The following is a 21,644-nucleotide window of genomic DNA, read 5'->3' as shown; positions in this document are numbered from 1 at the left end:
AGATCCAAAAAAGATTTATATGACCACTTTCGAATATTCCATTAGCCAGTGCCAGATTTCACTTGTAAATCTTTCTGATTTATTGTGAGAGGCACTAAAATTATTTTCAGTAGAAAGATAAACAAGTTATATTCAAACTTTAAGAAAACAAAACATACGTGAAACGAAGCTATGCTGAAAATATAATAAAAAGTTGTAGTCTAATTGAACAGGTGGTCTTTGGTTCTTGACACACCCCCAGAGTGACCCCTAAGCATAGAGCCAGGAGTAAGCTCTGAGCATCTCTAGATGTGGCCCAGACTCCGAAAAAGCAATACATAGCAATAAGCAGTGTCACATTACATTAAAGGGACAGTAAATTTAGGTGAACTACAATAAATCTAGAAACTAAGAGAAAAATGAAAGCAGACTCCTAGGTCTCGATTGGCCAGTGATGACAATGAGTAGGGTCCAGGAGTATGTGTGTTCATAGCTGCCCCAGGTAATTCTGCTCCTGCTGGTCCTGAGATACTTGACAGGCTGTTTTGAGGCCCTTGCTTCAGAAGGTGCCTATTCAAAGGCTGGTGGTCTATTATGGCCCCCTATTTGCGTGTAAGTCGGGACATCCACACAGAGCTCAGAGGACCCACGAGCCACTTCCAGTGGAGCCTGGGGGCACAGGCAGTGTGGGGACTGAGCTTGAGTGGCTTACTGATGAAAAGGCATGTTCCCATGATCCCTGAGCTATCTCCTGAGCCTTGTGTCACTATATTTTTTGTCACCTAAATACTTCTAAGTAACAGGAATAAAGATAAAGGTTAGGGTCCATTTCCCTTTTTCAATTCACCTTTTTATGTTAAAGGAGAAATGTTCCCATTCATTACAGAGAATCTATTTTAGGGGGAAAAGCTTGTCAGTGTGCTACAAATTTGTCTATGCAAGGTCTATATTTTGACACATCTGCCCAAACCAAGAAGCTCAGAGGTGAATTTTAATCCTACATTTTAACTAATACCCATAATTATGGAAAAACCTGTTTAATACACCATTATGTATGACAGAGATAAGCACAAATGAATGCACTACATTGAAATAAATGGTCAAATCTTCAGCCTCAAATTTTTCCCTATAAATAGATAAAAAAGGGAAGAATTATTGGTCAAGACCATTAGCCACTTCTCTGTTTTGTTGGAGGCGCCAGCAGTTAATTATGGCTTTGCTAGTGTAACTGAAGGTGTAATTAACCATTGAAGCAATTGTTACTTCTAAAAATTACAGCTTCAGTGAGAGACCCGGCAAAGTCAAAAGTCTTAATTTTTGTATGGAGTGCTTAATGTGAAACTAGAATTGTATCAATACTCCGGAACCAATATATTAACTTAAATAAGAGCCACATGTGATCAGTACAGCACAGTATAGTAGCACAGTAAAGTGGCTTCTAATCACTGAAAAACTAAGACTTAATCGGAATATTCAACATCAAAGACAAAATAATGGGGCATGTATTCAATTTTGACCAAAGAAAATGTATACACTCATGGGTTATCAATAGACATAAAATGGAAAATGTTAATCTAGAGACAACTATGTAAACATATGATAAACTGTCTAGGAAGCAATACCACTCTTGCATTAAAACAGAACATGTAATCAATGAGGCAAAACTCAACATGACTTAGAAGAAAGTGACTCCTTGCTGATGATGAAGTGAAATAAGAAGTTACATATTCCTTGAAGTATTTTGGCAGACTGATAAATTATGAATCATGAAAGAGATCGGGTACTTGGTACCAGCATACCCCCGTGCAGTGAAGATATACCAGTAAAAAGCCATGAAAGGGGATAAGAAAACTTTCTGCACAAAGATATTGAGCACCAAGTAATCTGTCCAGGCCAGAACATCATAGTTGCCCAGTTACTCAGAAAGACTAGAACACTGGTAAGTCACTATGAAATATATATATATATATATATATGTGTGTGTGTATAACTATATATATATTCATACTGTGCATTGAATATATAATAGCATGATACATATATATAATATAGTATGTGGCATATGTGATATGTATTAAATATACAAATGTTGCTTGTTAGGAGACATAAGAGAAAGACATGTCAGAATTTAAAAAGATGTAAATAAAGGAAAAAGGAAAAGTGATTCCTTTATACTGAGAGGCAGCACCAAAATTATTCCAGTATGACAGGACTGCAAGAGTTTGGGAGATATAAACAGCTGACTTTTTAGGGCAGAGGTTCCCAATTTAACATACAAAATAATCTGTGGAGTCTGCTAAATCTGGCGCTGGGAGGGGAGGGCATCTGTACTGTAGGCTTAGGAACCTGCATGCTGAAATGAGCCCTCGAATATTCTAATACAGTATGTATGGAAAATATTTGCTAAACATTTCTTTTATATACTAGGTGCCAGGCGTATTATTTTTTTGTTCCTTTGTGAGTCCACACTTTTCTTACATGACAAAATAGTGAACACTATATTTTTTAGCATTCTGTAAATTTATCTTATTAATAATGAGTATACCCAAGAGAAACCTGGGAGACTGAAAAATTCCATCCATGTCTGTGAAGCATGTAAGCATGTAAGCAACCCCAGTACAATGAAATGTAATGAAAATGCTATGAGCAGAGATTAAGTGGAGAATAAAGTTGGTTGGACTTCAGGCTGCCGGACCACAAGCTGGGTTCAATCAATAGCAGAGCACTCTGAGGCCTACTACTCACCACCAAATCCCGCCTCGGCAAATCCTCTAAGTATCTCAGCGCATACAGGATTGGACTCAGCCTTTCCTATCAGCAGGCACGTGACAGGCCCCATCTTCCAGCTACATTTTCATCACTTGACTTCCAGGTCACCACAACCTCATGGTTATGCTGTAGCTATATTGGTGGTTCCTTCTCTGTCTCCCTTTTTACTCTCCCTGGCCCCTCACTCAGTCCCTAGCCCTCTCCTTAATTCTATCTCACTCAGGCCATGGAAGATTCCACAATCCCACAGCCTGAAATACTACCTAAATAGTCTCCTTATTAAACCTCTAAACTGAACTTCTCTATCTCACTATTTAAATAGCTCCAAAGGAGCCTCTACATTTCTAAAACTCAGCATATCCAGAGTAAGCTCCACATAGCCACTCCCAAATCTCTTCCCCTAGCATTCTTCTCCATCTCAGTCTAACAACTTCATTCACTTCAAGCACAGGCTTAAAAAACTCCACAATCCTACTCGACTCTTCATTTCTCCCTCAAACCCAAAATTTAATCTATCCAATGAAATGTATTGATTCTACCTTTAGAATAAATCCAATACAAACCCCTTTTTTCCAACTCCATTCTTGCCTTCAACATCTAGGCCCATCACAGCAACCTTAGTGATTCTTTTAAAACCTAAGTCAGGGACCAAAGAGATTATACAAAGGGTAAAGCACATGCCTTGCACGTAACCATCCCTGGTTCAATCTCCAGCCATGAATACAGTACCTTAGCACCACCAGGAGTAACTCCTGAGCACAGAGCCAGGAGCACTGCTTAAGCACTGCTGGATGTGGCCCAAGAAACTCCCTGCCATATAAACCTAAGTAAATCCAGCAAGAAATCAAGCTTAAGTGAGACATGGTTCAAATCGTTTAAATGGATTTTCACCTGATTCAAAAATGCAAGCTGATGTACTACTGCTGGCTTAGATGTGGTATCTGCTACCTCTCTTGTTTCCACTTTTTCTATTCATTTTCTCACACATTCTACTCTAGCAACACTGGTCTTTATGCGATTCCTCAAAATATGCAGTAGCTTCCTATTTTGTAGTCTTTGCAATGGGCATTCCTCTGTTAGGAAGACTTTTCCCTTCATCATGAATCTACATGTTATTTCTATCACCTGCTACAATCTTTGTCTCTATGCCTTCTTCAGAATGAGATAAACACTTCTTTAAAATGCTATTTTAAAGAAGTGTTTCAACTCATGCCTTCTTCAGATGCCCAATGCTGCCTACCCTGCCCTATTCTATTTCTAACACAAAACATTGTACACTTATTATCTGTAGTATTTATTTTCAGTCTTCCTCACATTTGAATGTAAGTTATATAAAGTTAGGAATTTCTTTGTTATTGCTGCCTCTTTTTTCCATGGTCTATATCACAAGTGCCCAAACAATGCCTGGCAGTTAAAATATCTGCTGGTGAATAAAATCTTAAACATCAAGGCCACACAATATCATGACTCTACTTTATATAGTAATTTAACAAATGATATAATTGTCATTCAGAAGAAAAGAGCTTCCTGTTAGCTTCTTTCTCCAATTCACTTGTAGATATTATCTGGTACAATTTATATATATATATAAAATCTGATATAACTCATAAAAACATCAAGAAACAGAAGAAAGTTGTGCTATTCTGCCTCATATGTATTTCTGATTTTTTCCAAATTTTTTCAGTGTGTGCTGAGAGACGTTCTTGGAGACTTGTGTCAGAGAATGTACTGGATTCTGTCAGGGAATGTATTGGAATGTATGGTATCTCTCATATACCTCATCAGACACCAAAGGAAGGCCAACTCTGTATTTTAGGAAACCCAGTTATGTCATAAGACAAACACAAGAAGCAATTGGAAAAAAAACCTTGCCTTCTTCTATTCATTTCAACATATCTTAGCTTCCAAATACTGACAAAATTTTGTCTCATTAAGTAGCCTACTTCCCTTCTAGTCTGCCTGTCTCCCTGAGCTCAAACTTCATTGCCAAATCCCTGCTTCTGGCACAGTATCTGGAATTGCCTGGTGATCACTCAATAAAACTTCATAGAATCAGTGAATGAGTCAGAGTTTTAGAAGGTAACAGCTGCATTACAGAGTATTAGCTGATAGTATATAGAGTTGGTGAATGCTTGAATATATCACCATAAGGATATAATTATGTGGAACCCCTATTCTGACCCCTTAGTTAGCCAGAAAAGAAGTGCCTAACTTTTAGCTGTTTATCCACCACCAAAGCAGTCCACAAGGTATGGAAGAAAAAATTTGCATTCCTGTGGAGGATCTGGAGAGCCCTAATAAAAGACCTGGGTTAGGCTTGAACCTTGAATTAATGAAGTTATGTAACTTGAGACAAACATTTAGCTTCCCAAACCTCCGGTTCCTCTCCTGGAAGTAGAACTAATGCTTGTGCTTAATTCCAAAATACTGTTTAAGAGTCAAATGAGAGTAAGTCTACACAATTTCTATGAGAAGCAAAATTTCTTTTTGCCATTTTTTTCTTTTTCTAGCTACTTTAGTTTTCAGTCACTCTGGAAAAATATTAAGTATCTGAAGCCCTTTGACAAAATTCATAAATGACTGAAAAATTCAGAATAAAAATGAGGAAATGGAATCTACAGTGTTTCTTCCATTTGTACCAATCTCCCTTGAGTTAATAACTTTGAAGATAATCATCAAGCCTTTTATTAATATTTTCTCTCGATTGCTTCACTTTTTTTCTCTGTTGGCTACCGAAGTTAAAATAAATTTGGAGTTTGGCTTTAAGAATGCTTGAGTTCAATCATTACTAGTTTTGACATTTTTCAAAATTCTGAATAAAGGCAGCAACTTCATTGCTGGGTGTTGCTGATCAAAGAAATAGATCCAAATTTTTTCAATATAAAATTCAGGAGACCATTTGCAGATTTTGGACCACAGACGCCACCCTTCCTGCCTTTGCAATTTCTCACCAGTCTTTGTTAGTTGCTTTTATCTCTCACCAATCTCCTGCCGCAGACATTAATAATGAAAAAATGTAATGGGATCACCAGGAATTTATTAGTAATGGAGTCATCAGACCACTGTTACACCAACTGACTACTTTTGTAATTTGTACAAACATGGCCAGGAGCTAGAACACAATTACTACATTTTCAGTTAATTCTAACCTTAGAGAAAAAACCAAACAGCCACAAAAGTGGATCCCAGCATATCAAGATAGGTAAGATGTGAAGTTAGGAATCACAGTAACCAGATAGAATTTCACACATCAAAAAGAATAAGAACAACCAGTGCTGGCATAGATGCAGGGAGAAAGTGATTCTCATTCATTTTTGGGGGAAACATCAGTTGGTCCAACCTTTTTGGAAAACAATATGGACTTCCTCAAGAAATTAAAAATTAAACTTCCACATGACACAGCAATACCACTTCTGGGAATATATGCCAAGGGCCCAAAAACACACTGCAGAAAAGCCATCTGTATTTCCATGTTCACTGTAGCACTATTCACAATAACCAGAATCTGAAAACAACCCAAGTGCCCAAGAACATATGACTAGATAAAGAAACTATGATGCATCTACACATTAGAATATTACACAGCCACTAGGAAAAAATGAAGTCATGAAATTTGCTATTAAATGGAAGGACATGGAGTTTTATACTGAGTGAAATGAGTCAGAAGGAGAGAGACAGACTCAAGAAGTGAGAGCTGAAATTAGGTAAAGGAACAAACATGATAACCTTTCAGTGCTTGCATTGCAAACCATAATGCCCAAAAGGAGAGAGAGGAGAGCAAGTGAGAGAAAGAGAGAGGAGAGAGAGAGAGAGAGAAAGAGAGAGAGAGAAAGTGCCTGCCATAAGGTGGAGTGGGGAGGGAAACGGGGGACATTGGTGATGGGAAATGTGCACTGGTGAAAGGACAGGCATTGAAACATTGTCTGACTGAAACCCAATTAAAAACAACTTTGTAACTGTGTCTCCCATGGTGATTCAACTTAAAAATTTTTTAAATTATTTTTAATAATTCTAAATCCCCCCACCATGTTTTACTATGAAATGTAAAATCAAATCCAAAACCACAGACAAGCCACTGGCTTACCTGGCTGATGTCACTGGTCCAGGCTGCTTTCTCCTGGCGTGAAGGGGCGAGCAGTACCACAGTAAATGGGGCAGCATCAGGAGGCTCGACCACTATTTTAAAATCCAGGTGTCCAAACACTTGCCCAGAACCTTTGGCTTCAACACACAGAAACCCAACAATGAGATAAGAATCAGAACTAGAATAGAAGCTGCGCTCCCCTCCTCCTCTGATGGATGGACATTCAAGGCCAGGCTCTCATGTCAGCAACAGGAACTTATGGAGACGGAGGTGGCTTTATCAAGCTCACCAGCAGATGAAGAGGCTGAGTTCAGTAAGTTACTCGGACTAGGATCCTGCTTGCCTCATGTTTTTAAAAATTTCTATAATGTGCAGAACCCTGACACCAATTCCTCTACCTTCACTGAAAAGTTACTATCATGAGACAAATGGAGTAAAATCTGAATTCCCCAAAAATGGGTTAACAAGGCTCACAGGGTTAAATGGCTCAACAGAAATTTTCACAAATATATGACTTCAGGGAGTTTATTCTCAGCATCCTAAACAGCTCTTTTTAGCTATAAACAGATAAAATCTATAGGACTTAAATTGCTTTAATTTGAATATAATTCTAAGTAACGGAAAGTGACTTACAATCATCATCACTCGCATCAGGCTCCTCAATCAATGTACATTCTATTAGAGAGAGAACTCCACCTGTCTGGAAAGAAATCAATTGTTTCATTAAGAAGAGGAGAGTCTTGCACAGGTCAGAAAGTCCTTTCTTTATTGTTTTCTGTTTGTTGAGGGTGCGGGGGAGGGGGGTGCTATAATATTTGCCCATACTCAGAGCTTACTCTTGGCTCTGAGCTCAAAGATAACTTGTGGCAGGGGGTCAGGAGACCATATGGATTGCAGGGGATCAAATCTGGGTTAGCAGGATAAGGCAAGCACCCTACCTACTGTACTATCTTTTCAGCCCCCATATATTGTGATTTATAAACCTTATCTTCTAGATTCCACAGAAGAAAGCATAGCAATTCTGCATCATCAATAATTTTCAGTCTCCAAAATTAGACACATGAAAGTAATTAAACTCATCTTTCATTATTCTTCTCTCACCGATTTACTCTCGCTTTCAATAAAATGTAGTCAGTTGGTCTCTGGATTATAAGATGGTATCTGAGGAGTCCAGAGAGTGAATGCAACTCAAAAAACCAGAAAGGGGTTAATCAGAAGAAAGCTGCTATCATAGAAAAATATCTTCAGGCATGAATAACAAAGGTATAAATAAGCAAATATTTTATGTAATTGTCAATCTTTTAGGCTTTGCAAACCCTGTGATTCTGCTATAACTACTCAAATCTCCCTTTTCTAAAAACATGAAAGTCACAGACAGTATAAAAACAAATAAGCATGGGTGTGTTCCAAGAGAACTTGACAAACAAAAAATAGACATCAATTTGTGGGTCATAGCTTCCTGACTCTGGTGCAGAACAAGATTTAAAAAAAGCAATGAGTAAATAATTATTTTAACTTAAATTAAATTTTTTAATTTTTAATTTATTTTTTAATTGAGTCACAGTGAGATACACAGTAACAAAGTTGTTCTTAACTGGGTTTCAGTCATATAATGTTCCAACACCTGTCCCTTCACCAGTGTACATTTCCCATCACCAATGTGCCCAGTTCCTCTCCCACCCCAACCTGCTCTATGGCAGGCACTTTCTCTTTCAAATTATTCTAGCAGTTCACTATAGTCATCAAACAAGATTTTTGTAACTCAGTAGTCAACAACCAGAAAAATGCTCAGTTATGATTTTCGGGGTAGTGCATACTTAAATTTAAGTCTCTTGCAAAGGGCAAAAAAGTGAGGTTTTTGACTATATATGATCTCACTGTGCAAAGTGTGACCCTCTGATGCTGCAGAGCATGGGGGCGGGTAGTCATCGTTCAAGTGCTCTCAATGCCCCAACAGTACACGGAATAGCAATGAAATAAACATGGAAAATCGGTACCTTGAGCAGATGCAACTTTCCTCCAGAACTTCTTGTGCAAATTAAAAAGTGTTTGGTAAATAAGAAGCACTGTCTTTCTCCTTCCTTTTTCAAAGACAATGAACCCAGGCGAACTTTGCTAAGTTTCCCCTTCTCAACAGAGGGTACTTGAATAAGAGAACCTGGTAATCACAAAAAATTAAGAATACACAGGGATTAGAAGCCTGGGAAGTGAAGAGCCCATATTGATGCAACAAACATGGAGATTTATTTCCCATGATTCCAAGAATTTAGTTGACTAGAACTTTAATGCAAGTGAATCCCCTAAATATTTAGCTACATGGTGGGAAAATAAGTTTGAAAGAAGTAAACTGAATTCAAAGAGAAAGGCAAGTGACCCTTGGGCATCTGATCTCAATAAACTTATGTCCTTATACATACAGGAGCTGGAGAGATAGTCCAGGGAATCAGGCACTTCCCTTGCATCCCTCTGACCCAGCTTGACTCCTCGGCAGCAAATAGGGTCCCCTAAACACTATCAGGGGTCACTCCTGAGCATAGAGCCAGGAATTAACCTCTGAATACTTCCAGGTATAACTCAAATGCCCCCCACCTCATTCCCTGAACCCAAAGAGGAATAAGGTACGTATTATATAATTACATATTGAAATTCAATAACACAATTGAAGCAAACAGAATTTATACTTCCTTAAAATTAAAGGTAAGTAACATACTAAGATACTGTTACTTAATTCTTTAATAAAGTACAATACATGTAGATTGTACAGATATATAAATTATAAGATCAATATAATTTAGTTAAAGACTATGTTTAAAAAGTAGCTAGTTCAGGTTGCATTTAAAATATATGTAAGAAAGGTCTTTCTAGAATGACTGGGGACATAGCTCAAAGGGCCAGGCATTGCTTTCCATTCAGCAGGCCTTGGTTCAAATTTTGGCACACCAAAGGCCCTTGAGTACCACAAGTGACCTCCAAGCACAGAGCCAAGAAAAATCCTGGCAACTGCCAGGTATTACCCACCTACCTGCACTCTGCCCCACCTCTCACAACTAAATCTCTGTAGAATATAGATAGATAGAAAATAAACCATGCAAAACACATACACAGAATAAACATAGCTTTCACTTGATTGAAAAATTACACAAATATTTTATATAATCTCTCTCTAATCACAATCCCCCTCCCACCCAAATAAAATTCTAATCTAAGTTAAATGCCAAGACAAAAAGTATTGGGGCTAAGAGATAACACAGAGGTTAAGTCTCTTGCCTTGCATACAGCTGACCTTGGTTCCATCTGTGGTACCACATACTGGTTCATTGAGCATTGCCCAGAGTGATCCATGAGCACAGTGCCAGGAGCAACCCCTGAGCACTGCTGGATATGCCCCTCCCCGGAAAAAAAAAGGAAAAAGGAGTACTAACAGATTATTACAAACCCCTTACTTCTGACTTCTGAAATGTCCAGAGTTGGTGCTATTTCTACTTTTGGTTTAATTTAGTACCTACCCTAAATGCTTTCTTATGAAAGCTCATATCAATCTCATAAGAATCATTAAATACACATTCAATTTTTAAATACTATCAATGGTCATCACTATGATGTGAAATTACAGGCAATTTTATATGTCCCTTCATATATTTTCTGGGTGATCTGATTAGTTTTTTAATGATCAGAGATTTTTTTTAAAGGCAACAAAGTCACTCTTCATCATCTTCTTCATCTATGTGTGACAGTAAACCTATAAGATTGGAGTGTTCATCAAATGTTAGTATTCAGACAGGGATGTATCTGATAGCATATATTTTGTACCAGGGACTTTAAGATGTGCTTGGGATGAAAAGTTCTTGTTTCCCGGGGCTGCCAGAAGTAAAGGAGGAAAAAGCTATCAGAGTCTAAGACAAGCAAGGAAGCAATCCTGGGGGAGAATGTGGGGCGGGGAAACAGAGTGACAGAGTGGAGGAAGGCTTGATTTCACAAATAAAGAACTGAGAAGAGGAAGTGAAGGAAAGAGGTGAGGCATATGGGAGCAAAATGTGCCGAGAATGCAGGTAGCAAATAACTAACTTTGGAGAATGGAGAATGAAGGAGCCTGGAAAAAGCAGAAGGCACAATTCTTAGAGAAGTAGAAGGGCACATAACAGTAGCAAAAGGATTGCACTCCTGGAGGGGTCACAGGATGGAACCAAAAACTTGAAGAGACATTTCAGAAGAGATGAGTCATCCCCTCATTTTACAAATGAAGAAATTGAGACCTGGAAGATGAAGGAGTCATCCAAGAGTCACACCAAATTGAATGTCACAGCCAAGAGATGGCAGAGGATTCGGCAACATTAAAACGGGGCATCTGGGGAGGGGGAGTTAGTGGAAAGGGACGGAGCATCACATCTTTCATGTGAAATGACCAGTTTTATCCCTGGCAGTCCCTGTGCCTCCCCACTCCAGCACCGCCAGACCGAGTTGCACTGCACTATTAACCCAAACACCAAACCCTAATAAGGCCCACGCTGAGAAGCTAAGTACTGTGAAGCGTGGTCCCCAGGCACCTGAGCACCGCTGGGGAAGCCCTCCCACCAAAACACAAACCTGAAACTTGGAACAGATGGGAAAAGCCGGTGTGTTCTTGGCTTTTGGTTGTTAGTGATCCAAGCAGGTGAGCTAGGGTAGCACAAAAGACTAAGGCTTCAACCAACCTCTTGATTGACAAAAGGCTGTGGAGTCATCTTCAAAAGGGATATAAGTCAGGCTCTGAAGGCTTGATAAAAACATGTTCATTGGGGGCTGGAGTGATAGCAAAGCGGATAGGGTGTTGCCTTGCATGTGGTCTACTCGGGTTAGATTCCCAGCATCCCTTATGGTCCCCCGGGCACCGCCAGGAGTAATTCCTGAGTGCATGAGCCAGGAGTAAGCCCTGTGTATTGCTGGGTGTGATCCAAAAAGAAAAACAAAACAAAACAAAAATCATTTTCATTGGTAGAAGTTTCTAGCATTTAATGATTTTTGCAACTCAAATGCTACAAAATACACTCTTAGCTCAGGTATCAGCAATTATTTTGTACTTCAGTTTTGGTGTAAAAAATGTTTCCTTGGCAACTGCACAGTAATAAGTGAAAAATCTATAAGTGTTCGCTCAAAACCAAGTAGACCATGGGCAATTAGTATGAAATAAAATGCATATATTTCTGAATTAAAAAATAAATATTTCTGAACTAAAGGTACTTCTGGAGTAAGCAACTTCAGTTATATTGACTAGTTTACATAATAATCATGATCAGAATAAAAACATGTTAAGTGTATTTTTTTCACCTTATGATGTAGCAATATCATCATGAGACTCGAAGATTCTTCTCTAGTATTAAATTAGTAATTGTTCAGTTAACAAAATATTGCTAAAATAATATATTGTATCTTGGTGATCAGTCTATGTAACAATTGGGGGTCCACTTACAGCAAATCTTATGCTTTTTCAAAAACCAAATTCCCACAAGGGGTGGGGAGTAACAGGCATTCAAGAATGACTTATGCCCTTATTCTTAATTCCACACAGGAGTGAAAAAGAATTTTTAAAATTTCCAGATTACTGGGCTGGGCATTTGAGAAGATATAACCACTGTAAATTCTATGTTTTAACTTTAAATAATGGTACATTGAAAGTACATAATAGAGAATCTGATGGGTATTAAAGTACCAACCAAGACTGTCTCATTTGCAATGCATTTCACTCTGAATTCAGTTATCTCTATTTAATTTTTCTGATTCACATTTCTATAAAACTACATGAACTATGCACAATGGATTTTGCATAAGGTCTAAACTTAAAGTCCCTTTACCATTTAATAAATATTAATATATATTTTGCAATATTAAAAATATTAAGTCTAAAATTTGAATCTCAGTTTTGAGAGTTGATGTCACAATCTCACAGACACTAGTCTAGACGCCTTTGTGTGCTTCAGTTCATTTCATCTTTACAAGTCTAATAAGGTTAGTATGACTATTAACTCAGGGAGAAGAAACTGAGGCAATGACAGGTTAATTAAATTCTCCAGCTGGAGGGCAAACAAATACAGAAGGCAGAATTTGACCTCTACTAGCATGACTGGACTGTCTTCCTATTATTATCTCAGACACTTATATATTCATTCACCAAACTTTGAATAGGCTTTGAAAAGCAAATGAAACATCAGACCACAGGTACAATACAGACATTCTACTTATCAACTGATTAAAACTAGATTCAATTTACAATAAAATTTATGTTATTTCAATCTCAAAACTTCTGTGGATTGACATTCAAGACTGGCTTGTTCTGAGGAGGCCTCTCGATGACCTAATGACATCTGTTTCCTAGTCCTCACAATGAAAATCCATTTAACATTAAAATCATGCACATACACCCACATTTCACCACTGCTGCTGCTGTGTCGGCTCCTCTGCCGGCCCTGTTTCAGAGGCTCGGAATTAAGTCTTGAAGCAGATCAACTAGCAGCAAAAGTTTCTCAGATGCGCCATTCACCAGCTGAGACCTCCAGGGCCACTTCAGGAAGGGGTGGGCAAGTTCTCACCTGACCAAGGCCAGCAGCCACGCTCACACCCTAGAAGCTGCTGCTGTGTTTATGGCCAGACTCCACAGCCTCATGACTGAGCTCCACAGAGATGTGAAATTGCTGAAAATTTCATGGACACCAGATATTTTTTTGGCTGAACATGCTAGGTCTTTTTCGAGTAGGGGTGGGTGATCTCCCCCAACCTCCCTGGACTTCCAGAAGCCTTGGTGGCCATACCCATGTCCTACTGCCACAGCAAGGTAAACTCACTACACAGTTAAATATTCTGGATTTTCTGGAGCAATATCTCCAAACTCTACAATACTGAGGTCTCAGTAGGAGTACACCAGATTGGATGGAAATGCAAAGTTTGATGGGAATGTAAAGTAGAAGCCAAGAAAGTTGAACTAACAAAAACATTAACACAGAAGGCTCAACTAGCAACAAAGGCTTAGTAAACCTCAGGCAAGGACTTAATATCCTCATAGTGAGACATAACAATTTTCACAAATTTTCTTTTACTGAAGTATTTTTATCACTCCACTAACCATTTAGTGGTAACAAGCAATATAGAATAAATTGTTTTGGACCTGACACTGGGGCAGGCTTGAGGGGTGATTGGCAAAATGGAGGCAAAGGTAGAGGGTTTGGTATTGGAATATTGAATGCCTGTAACAAATGCATCATGAATAACTTTGCAAACCATCATGTTTAAATAAAATGGGAAAAAAATAAAAAGATAAAGTCATGCACAAATTTCTACATAAATATATGTACACATACCCAACACACTTACACACTCTAATAGTCTTCAAATCATTCATAAATGTTAAGATCAAATATTGGAACATAATTTGAAAAATATTGTAAAAAGTGTCTGCCATAGAGGCAGGCTGTGGGAGAGGAGCTAGAGGAAAACTGGGGACATTTGTGGCAGAAAATGTGCACTGGTGAAGGGCTGGTTGTTGGAATATTGTCTGACTGAAACTCAGTCATGAACAACTTTGTAATTATATATTTCACAGTGATTCATTCAATAAAATAAAATAAATAAATTGTAGTTTTATAGAAAATAGAATCACTAAGAGTTTAAAAGAGTAGAAAACTAAAATCTCAATGGATCTTGAAGCCAATAAATACATTTAATTAAAGTGATAACAGAAACAATCACAGCAGAATTAGACAAAATTTTCAAATTGTCTGTGATTAGATTACTTGCAGTTCCAGATAAAGGTCTGATTTTTTTAAGTCATCTTTATTGAATAATTACTTAAACGGATTAACCAAACCATGATACAGAAAAAAATGCACCAACAGGCATCATCATATCAATATCAATATAATAACATTGAAATATTAAGACCTCAGAAATGCCTTAAATGTATGGTACAGGACAAGGAATAAAAAGCATCTGGGCATGAGTCACAAGACTGTTGGTTCCCAATGTATTTCTTCTAGTTACGGGCAATTGCCTTCTACATAAGCCAATTATGACTTAGTCAATATATTCAATTTTCCAGCATTTTTTCATTGACAGTTTCTTCAAATTTAGATCAGAATTGTCTACGCGTGTAGAAATAATTATTTATGCATAAGAATACTTTTCAATCATAAGTCCTTTTAGCTAGGTACAGAAACTTTTGTTTCCATTCTCACATACTATGCAGCTCAAGTCAATTAGCAAACATTTTTCAGCAAACTCAAAAAAAAGATAAAGAAAAAACAAAATACAACACCTTACAATCAAAATGTCAATTCAACAAGCAATTTAGTTGAATCCAAGACAAATCTTTCCTGTTATCTATAATGGAAATCAGCCTATCAAACAAGATAAAATTTATACACATTGCCCTTCTCAGTTATAATTATGGGGCGAGACAGTCATGCAAACACGAGCTCACAACATATAAAAGGATGAAACCCATGCACCAAGAGCAAGAGGCCTTGGAAATGAGGAGGCAGGTGAACTCACTCTTAACCAGAGAAGAAAAGAAGAAAATTCTAAAAGGCTCCTCAGAGGCATCAGACTTGATCCTGGGAGCACACGCCAACCGTCAATAGGCACACAAACACAGACAAGGGCATTTCTGATGCTCAGTCTGGGAACAGCACAAGTAAAGGCACAGAGGCAGACATGAGCCTTGAAAGCAGGAGGCTCAATATGGGGAGACAGTTGGTCTCAGAAATGGAGGAGACACAGAGGAAGGCCTGGAGTTGCTAACATCCCATTCCATTACTATTTGGAGAAAAATGAATATCGAAAGTCAAAATGAGTAAACGTTATCCTCACCTAAAATAGATTTCAAAATTTTAACATATGTGTGGTTTATCTTCTTATAAACATACAATAACAGCATGCACTGAATTTCTTGAGTATTCTGTGCAAAAAGCAATGTGCATGGTACGAACAATGACTTGTTTGATGAGGTGAAGAAATGTGTTTTAAGCATCATGTTTTTGTCCATAACAGAAATGCAAATACCATCAAATGAGACTGGCATACATAAGCGTGGATCTACACTCAAGTTTCATTCTAGCTTTAAATACATGCGCCAGTCTCTCCAACTTCAACATTCCTACACATGTGAGAGATGGCCTCTTAAGCCATTTCCACAGGGTCCGTGGCCCTCCCTTGAAAATCTTCAGCACTTAAAGAGAATTTGGAATATGGTTTGCTGCGTGCACTTTGGAATCAGAGCCATAGAGGAATGGGCACTGGTAGGTAATTGCTTTTCCACAGTTTTCGGCACAAGAATCTTCCAATTCTTCGACACTTAATTTACTGGGTGATGCCCCAAAGCACACCCCACAGACATGTGACCTTCGTCGTTCCTGTAGTGTGGCAGGAACAGACCATGAAGAATGTCAGTTGGCAAGTGGGGGGAACCAACTGAATCAAATCATGTCCTGTGGGGCTGCTGCAGAAGTGCTGATGAGAAATGGGAATAAGAGACAGCTGTTCTCACTTCGGACAGTGTCCCCCGGGCTACATGAAAGCGCTTTGAGCAGGGCAAGTTTCTCTTGGATCTTGGCCTGGGTGTCATCGCCACCTGACGTGGCCACTCTCATCGGCCAGGCCGATCTGTCCTCCTGGGCGCTGCTGAGAATGTCCGTTGTACTGAGGAGAAGGGTCCAGTCAGAATGTAATCTACCGTCCCACTTGTGCTTTACTATTATTGTGTTGCTGTTTTTCATGGCCCCTGAAAAGAAACAGCACAGAAGTGGGCCTCAACCACGCGCTCGGTCACGGCCCATGGGGGTGCCCCGTGCGAGCAGCAGCGGGCACATAACTAAACCGCGTCTGCTCCAGAATGCTTTCCCGGACCTGCTGGTGACAGTGCGCCTGTGGCAGATGTCGCCGGATGGCAGGTGTGTGGAACATGCGCTTACCTTGGCGGATGAAGGTTTGGCTGGTGTCCAGCAAAATGTCACAGCCTTCAACGATCATTCTTTCGATGGCCAGGTTTTTCCTTATGTTCTCGGTGTCACTCACTTCATCATGCATGATCCTGTCAGAGACAGCACACACAGGGGCACAGTGAGAGTTTTCTCCTGTCTGTGACAGTGAGCAAGCCAAGAAGACCTTCATCTGGGAGGCCTGGTTTCAAATTATGTCAGCTTGTGGGGAGCCAGGGGTACAAAGACCGGACCTTGAGGCTTTGGTCAAATAAAAAACCCAGCATGGACCAGTGGTCAATGAATATCCTGAGAAAGCAGCTTACCAGAGAAACAGGGATGCAATAATATAATATTTTATGAACAATTCCTTTCATTGAAATTGGGCTGTCCTTTCTTAAAGTCAGAGTAACTTATACCTTTTAGCCCATATAAACTAATGGAATACAGCTATAATCTCCTGAAACACTGAAAAATTACTGATAAAACAAAAATATACATTGCTTAGCTTCTTCCCAAAGATAAATAAGAAAATTGCATTTAAAAATCATTTGGTGGTGGATAGAGAGAAGAAAGGGGTGAAGACACTTTTCTTAAATGTGGAAGACCCCAGTTCAATCCCTGGTACAAGATTGCTGGAAGTTACCTCTGAATACAGAGCTGAGAGCAGCCCCTGAGCACCACCATGTGTGACACAAACCTTCCACCCACAAAAAAAAAGTTTAATTAAATAAAAATAATTTTCCATTCTGTTGAAAGAAAATTAAATCTTCAACTGAAATATATACCTAATCTTAATTACATAAATTCACTTACTATAATCACATATTTTGAAGGGGCCATACTTAAGAGTGCTCAGGCCTTACTCCTGGCTCTGCACTCAGAGAGTACTCCTGGCAATGCCTTAGGGACCATTTGGGCTGCCAAGGATGGAACCCAAATTAGTATGTGCAAGGCATGCGCCCATCCTGATGAACTATCGCTTTAGTTCCTATAAACACATTTTCAAAGACTGTTTTTTGTTAAAGTTCACATGCAGGGTGCCTCAGGGCCATTTCATGAGCCAGCACTTAATATCCAGGTGAATCTGAAAGACTGGGTGGGTGGTGTCTTGCTGCCAATTTCCTGGACACATGCATTGCATTTCCACAGAAATTAATGCTGCATTCCAAGATGAAGACTTTATTGTGAGTAAACTCCTACCTGGAAAGCTCCTCTAATTTTGACTTAGCAAACTCCAGGCTTTTCCTCTCCACATGTTCATGAGGTGTATGAGCTAGGAGCTCATGCAGTGTGATGATATACCTGGGAATCTAAAACACAAAAGCCACGTGAGCAAGAAGTAGGGACCCAGCACCCTGAGATCCAGAACACTGGGTCACTCTCTTCTGCACCATCCTCATCTCTGAGAAGCTCCTTCTGACAGTTCTGATTGTTTTACAAATATGTACGTATGTATGTATGTATGTGTATATAAGCATACATTTAACATAATATTTAATGTAAAATTTTCTTCATATCACACACTGTCACACTTTCATCCCGTTGCTCATTGATTTGCTCAATCGAGCACCAGTAATGTTTCCATTGTGAGACTTGTTACTGTTTTGGCATATAAAATACACCACAGATAGCTTGCCAGGCTCTGCTGTGCAGACGGGATACTCTCAGTAGCTTGCCGGGCTCTCCAAGAGAGTGGGAGGAATAGACCCCAGGTCAGTGCAAGGCAAACGCCCTACCCACTGTGCTATCGCTCCAGCCCATATATGATAATATACAGCTACATCTTAGTTTTATTATAGCTAAGGTAACATGGTTAAAATAATGTTAACATTTACAGCTTAGATTTCAAATATGTTTAAAATGAACTACACTCCGGGCCTGCAGCACAGCAAGCCAGAGAATGCTCCAGACCCCAGAACAGGCCAACAACACCGGGGCGCCAGACGGAGAAGGTACAGCCAGCATGCCTTCTCCAGATGGAACCCCGGCGACACTGAGCTTCTACTAACACAGCTCCAGTATGTGGGACTGGGACATCTCTCCAAAATGAGTGGGGGCACTGGAACAGGGTGGTGCCAGCCCAGTCTCCAGCCCGCCCTGCTGCCGGAAGTCACGCCCTCAACCCACCCTCGGCGCCATTTTGCCACAACAGTCAGCAGCAAGAACTCCGGCGGCACCACAAGCTCCAGAATGCTCCAGACCCAAGACGGGGCCAGCAACACTGGGGTGCCAGACGGAGAAGGTGCAGAGACCCCGCCCTCTCCAGATGGAGTCCCAGCAACACTGAGCTTCTACTAACATGGCTCCGGTTTGTGGGACTGGGATATTTCTCCAAACTGCATAAGCGGCTGCGTGACCTTTTCTGATATCCAAAGAAAAGGCTCAGGAACAGCTCCGCCACTCCTAAATGGCCCTTATACCAGAGGCACAGAAACCCAAAGGCTGCTGGCAGCTACACTCGTGGACTTTGACCTAAACTACAGTCCTGTGCAGTCCGGGAAGGGAAAGAGTTTTTGTCCTCGTCCTTTTCCCCTCTCGGCAGCATGGCGACTGCCACCGTTTAGTGCCAATTGAACAGAGAGGTAGGAGCTTGCAGTGATGGGACACATGGGGAATCTCGTGATGCAGGGCGTGGGGGTGCGGGGGCAGAACCGGCCCTGCTTCCTGCCCTAATGAGACCCCAGTGGCCTCCCATGCACAGCTCCCCTGCTCCTGAACAGCCATGATCCCAGAGGTACACAAACCAATCTCAGAATGCAGCGGCTGCTGGCAGAAATATATCTGGACTTAATACCAGAATCCCAAAACTGGGTGGCCAATTTCACGACCGTGTAACATCATATGCTCATTGTTATCAACAATAGAAAACATATGATCTAATGATGCCATTCTGACAGGTCTGACTGTTGGGGGAAAAACTCCAAATAATGATAGTGAGTTTTCGGTCAAAAATTAAATGTTATCATAGCAATGAGAGAGTTAATTGAAAATCATCTGCCACATAGGCAGAGGGGGAGAGGGAGGGAGGGTCTCTGGGGTTCTTGGTGGTGGATCATGTGCACTGGTGAAGGGATGGGTGTTTGATCATTGTATGACTGAGACTTGATCCTGAAAGCCCTGTAACTGTTCTTACAGTGTCTCAACTAAAAGCATAAAATAAAAAAATAAATAAATAAATAAAATAAACTACACTTCCATCTTCTCTCTCTCTCTCTGTCTCATGAAACTTCATCAAGAAAACATGAATATTATTACAACAAGCAACTGTTTCTTTAGATTTTAGTTAAATATCAACAAATATTTCTTACAGATCATTTTAAAAGCTTGACTCAAAAATAGATAACTATTCTCAAGTTACCTGAATCTGTATGTAGATTTATTTGACTCTTATGACATATTTTTTTCTTTTTGGGGTCACACCCAGCGATGCACAAGGGATACTCCTGGCTTTGCACTCAGGAATTACTCCTGGCGGTGCTCAGGGGATCATATGGAATGCTGGGAATTGAACCCAGGTCAACCGCATGTAAGGCAAACACCCTACCCGCTGTGCTATGGCTCCAGCCCCTCTTATGACATCTTGATCATACTTTGTCTCAACTTATCCTTTTAGCAGTGAAAAATATTTTCAATTATATTATTTATTTGCATGTTATTTTTGTTTATTATCCAGCTACCTACCTAAAAGCTATCAAACATAGAAAATTCATCAACATTAGGAAGGTTTAAACAGACCACAGTAGAGATTTATCTCACGTTAGAGTGATTCCACATGCTTATGTTTTTCTGGCTAATGAACTAAAATTTTGTAGACAGTAGGAACTGTGGGTTTAATTTTTCACTTCCAATTTTGGGTCAGTTCAAGTGCTTGAGGTTGCACACACATCCAACACACCAGCAATATAAGAATTATTTCCCCCTTCCCACATTTGACTTTCTTAGAAAGGAAGCAAATGAAATAAAGCAGGAAGAAAGTTGAAAACTTGTGCAGGATGGACTCAGCCTAAATAGCAGAGCCAGCCATGATTTAGGTTCTAAGTGGTAACACACCCACTGCGAATTTCTTCTGCAGGTAACGAAATCACTCGGCACTTGCAAGTGCCGAGAATGATGAAAATAAAGCCTCTTCCCAGGGCCTATGGGCCGCTCCTTCCCATTCTGTCCTTCAGTGTTGCAGTCTATATCCACAAATTGACTTTTGTTCACATGCAGATTGCGGCCTTCACGCAATTTGTAATGAGTACCCATGTTTATGCACAGGCACATCTGCACAGCAGCACCATCAAGCACAGACGTGGCTCTGCAGCTCTTGTTGTGGGATCATGACCTGGGGATGCCATCAAGTCAGGGTTTCAGAATCCAGAGAGATTCCTTGGTCCTGGGAAAAGGGGCTTAGGAGACCCCTCTACTGCAGAGCAGATGGAGAGACTTTAGGCCCCCCTATCCTGTAAACTTTACAATAAGATAGCCTTGAGAGCAGTTCCACTGGGTGAACCTGCCTGGGACATGCTTTCAAATACTCCTTTTGCACCAGGCCACGATTGATGCAAGTTTGCCTTGAAGTCAAGAATTCTACAAAAAAAAATCAAGGCAATGTACCCAATTTTTCATAACAAAGAAGGCAGGAGTGGGAGAGCCTGACTACTTATAATGCACTGAAAGCCCACAAAACTAAGTTTAGTCAATAGATTCATGATCCTCCCCCATTAATTAAATCTATTTTAGAGAGTTTCTTGGCTAAGATTCAAGTGGATGGATTTGAAATTCAGTAACTGGCCCTTTCCACTTTCTGGTGGGGGAACAAACAAATCTGAGACTGCCAAAAAGCTGGCAAAGGATGTTCTGCAGAAAAGTATCTGTCTCACCAA

General features: G+C 39.9%; 1 protein-coding gene across 1 annotated transcript in view; it reads right to left on the bottom strand.

Annotated features, from left to right (window-relative positions):
* Positions 1 to 21,644, bottom strand: part of RASGRF2 (Ras protein specific guanine nucleotide releasing factor 2) — a 265,637-nt gene that overhangs the window by 124,358 nt on the left and 119,635 nt on the right. Inside the window, exons 8-12 of the mRNA XM_004613156.2 lie at positions 17,977 to 18,086; positions 16,768 to 16,886; positions 8,830 to 8,990; positions 7,466 to 7,532; positions 6,833 to 6,969 (exon numbers count right to left, since the gene is read on the bottom strand). Of these exons, the coding sequence (XP_004613213.2) occupies positions 6,833 to 6,969; positions 7,466 to 7,532; positions 8,830 to 8,990; positions 16,768 to 16,886; positions 17,977 to 18,086 (594 nt within the window). The remainder of the gene's footprint in view (positions 1 to 6,832; positions 6,970 to 7,465; positions 7,533 to 8,829; positions 8,991 to 16,767; positions 16,887 to 17,976; positions 18,087 to 21,644) is intronic.

This window comes from Sorex araneus, chromosome 1 (assembly GCF_027595985.1).
Source record: "Sorex araneus isolate mSorAra2 chromosome 1, mSorAra2.pri, whole genome shotgun sequence".
Taxonomy (NCBI): Eukaryota; Metazoa; Chordata; class Mammalia; order Eulipotyphla; family Soricidae; genus Sorex; species Sorex araneus.
This window is presented reverse-complemented; position numbering and strand designations above follow the sequence as displayed.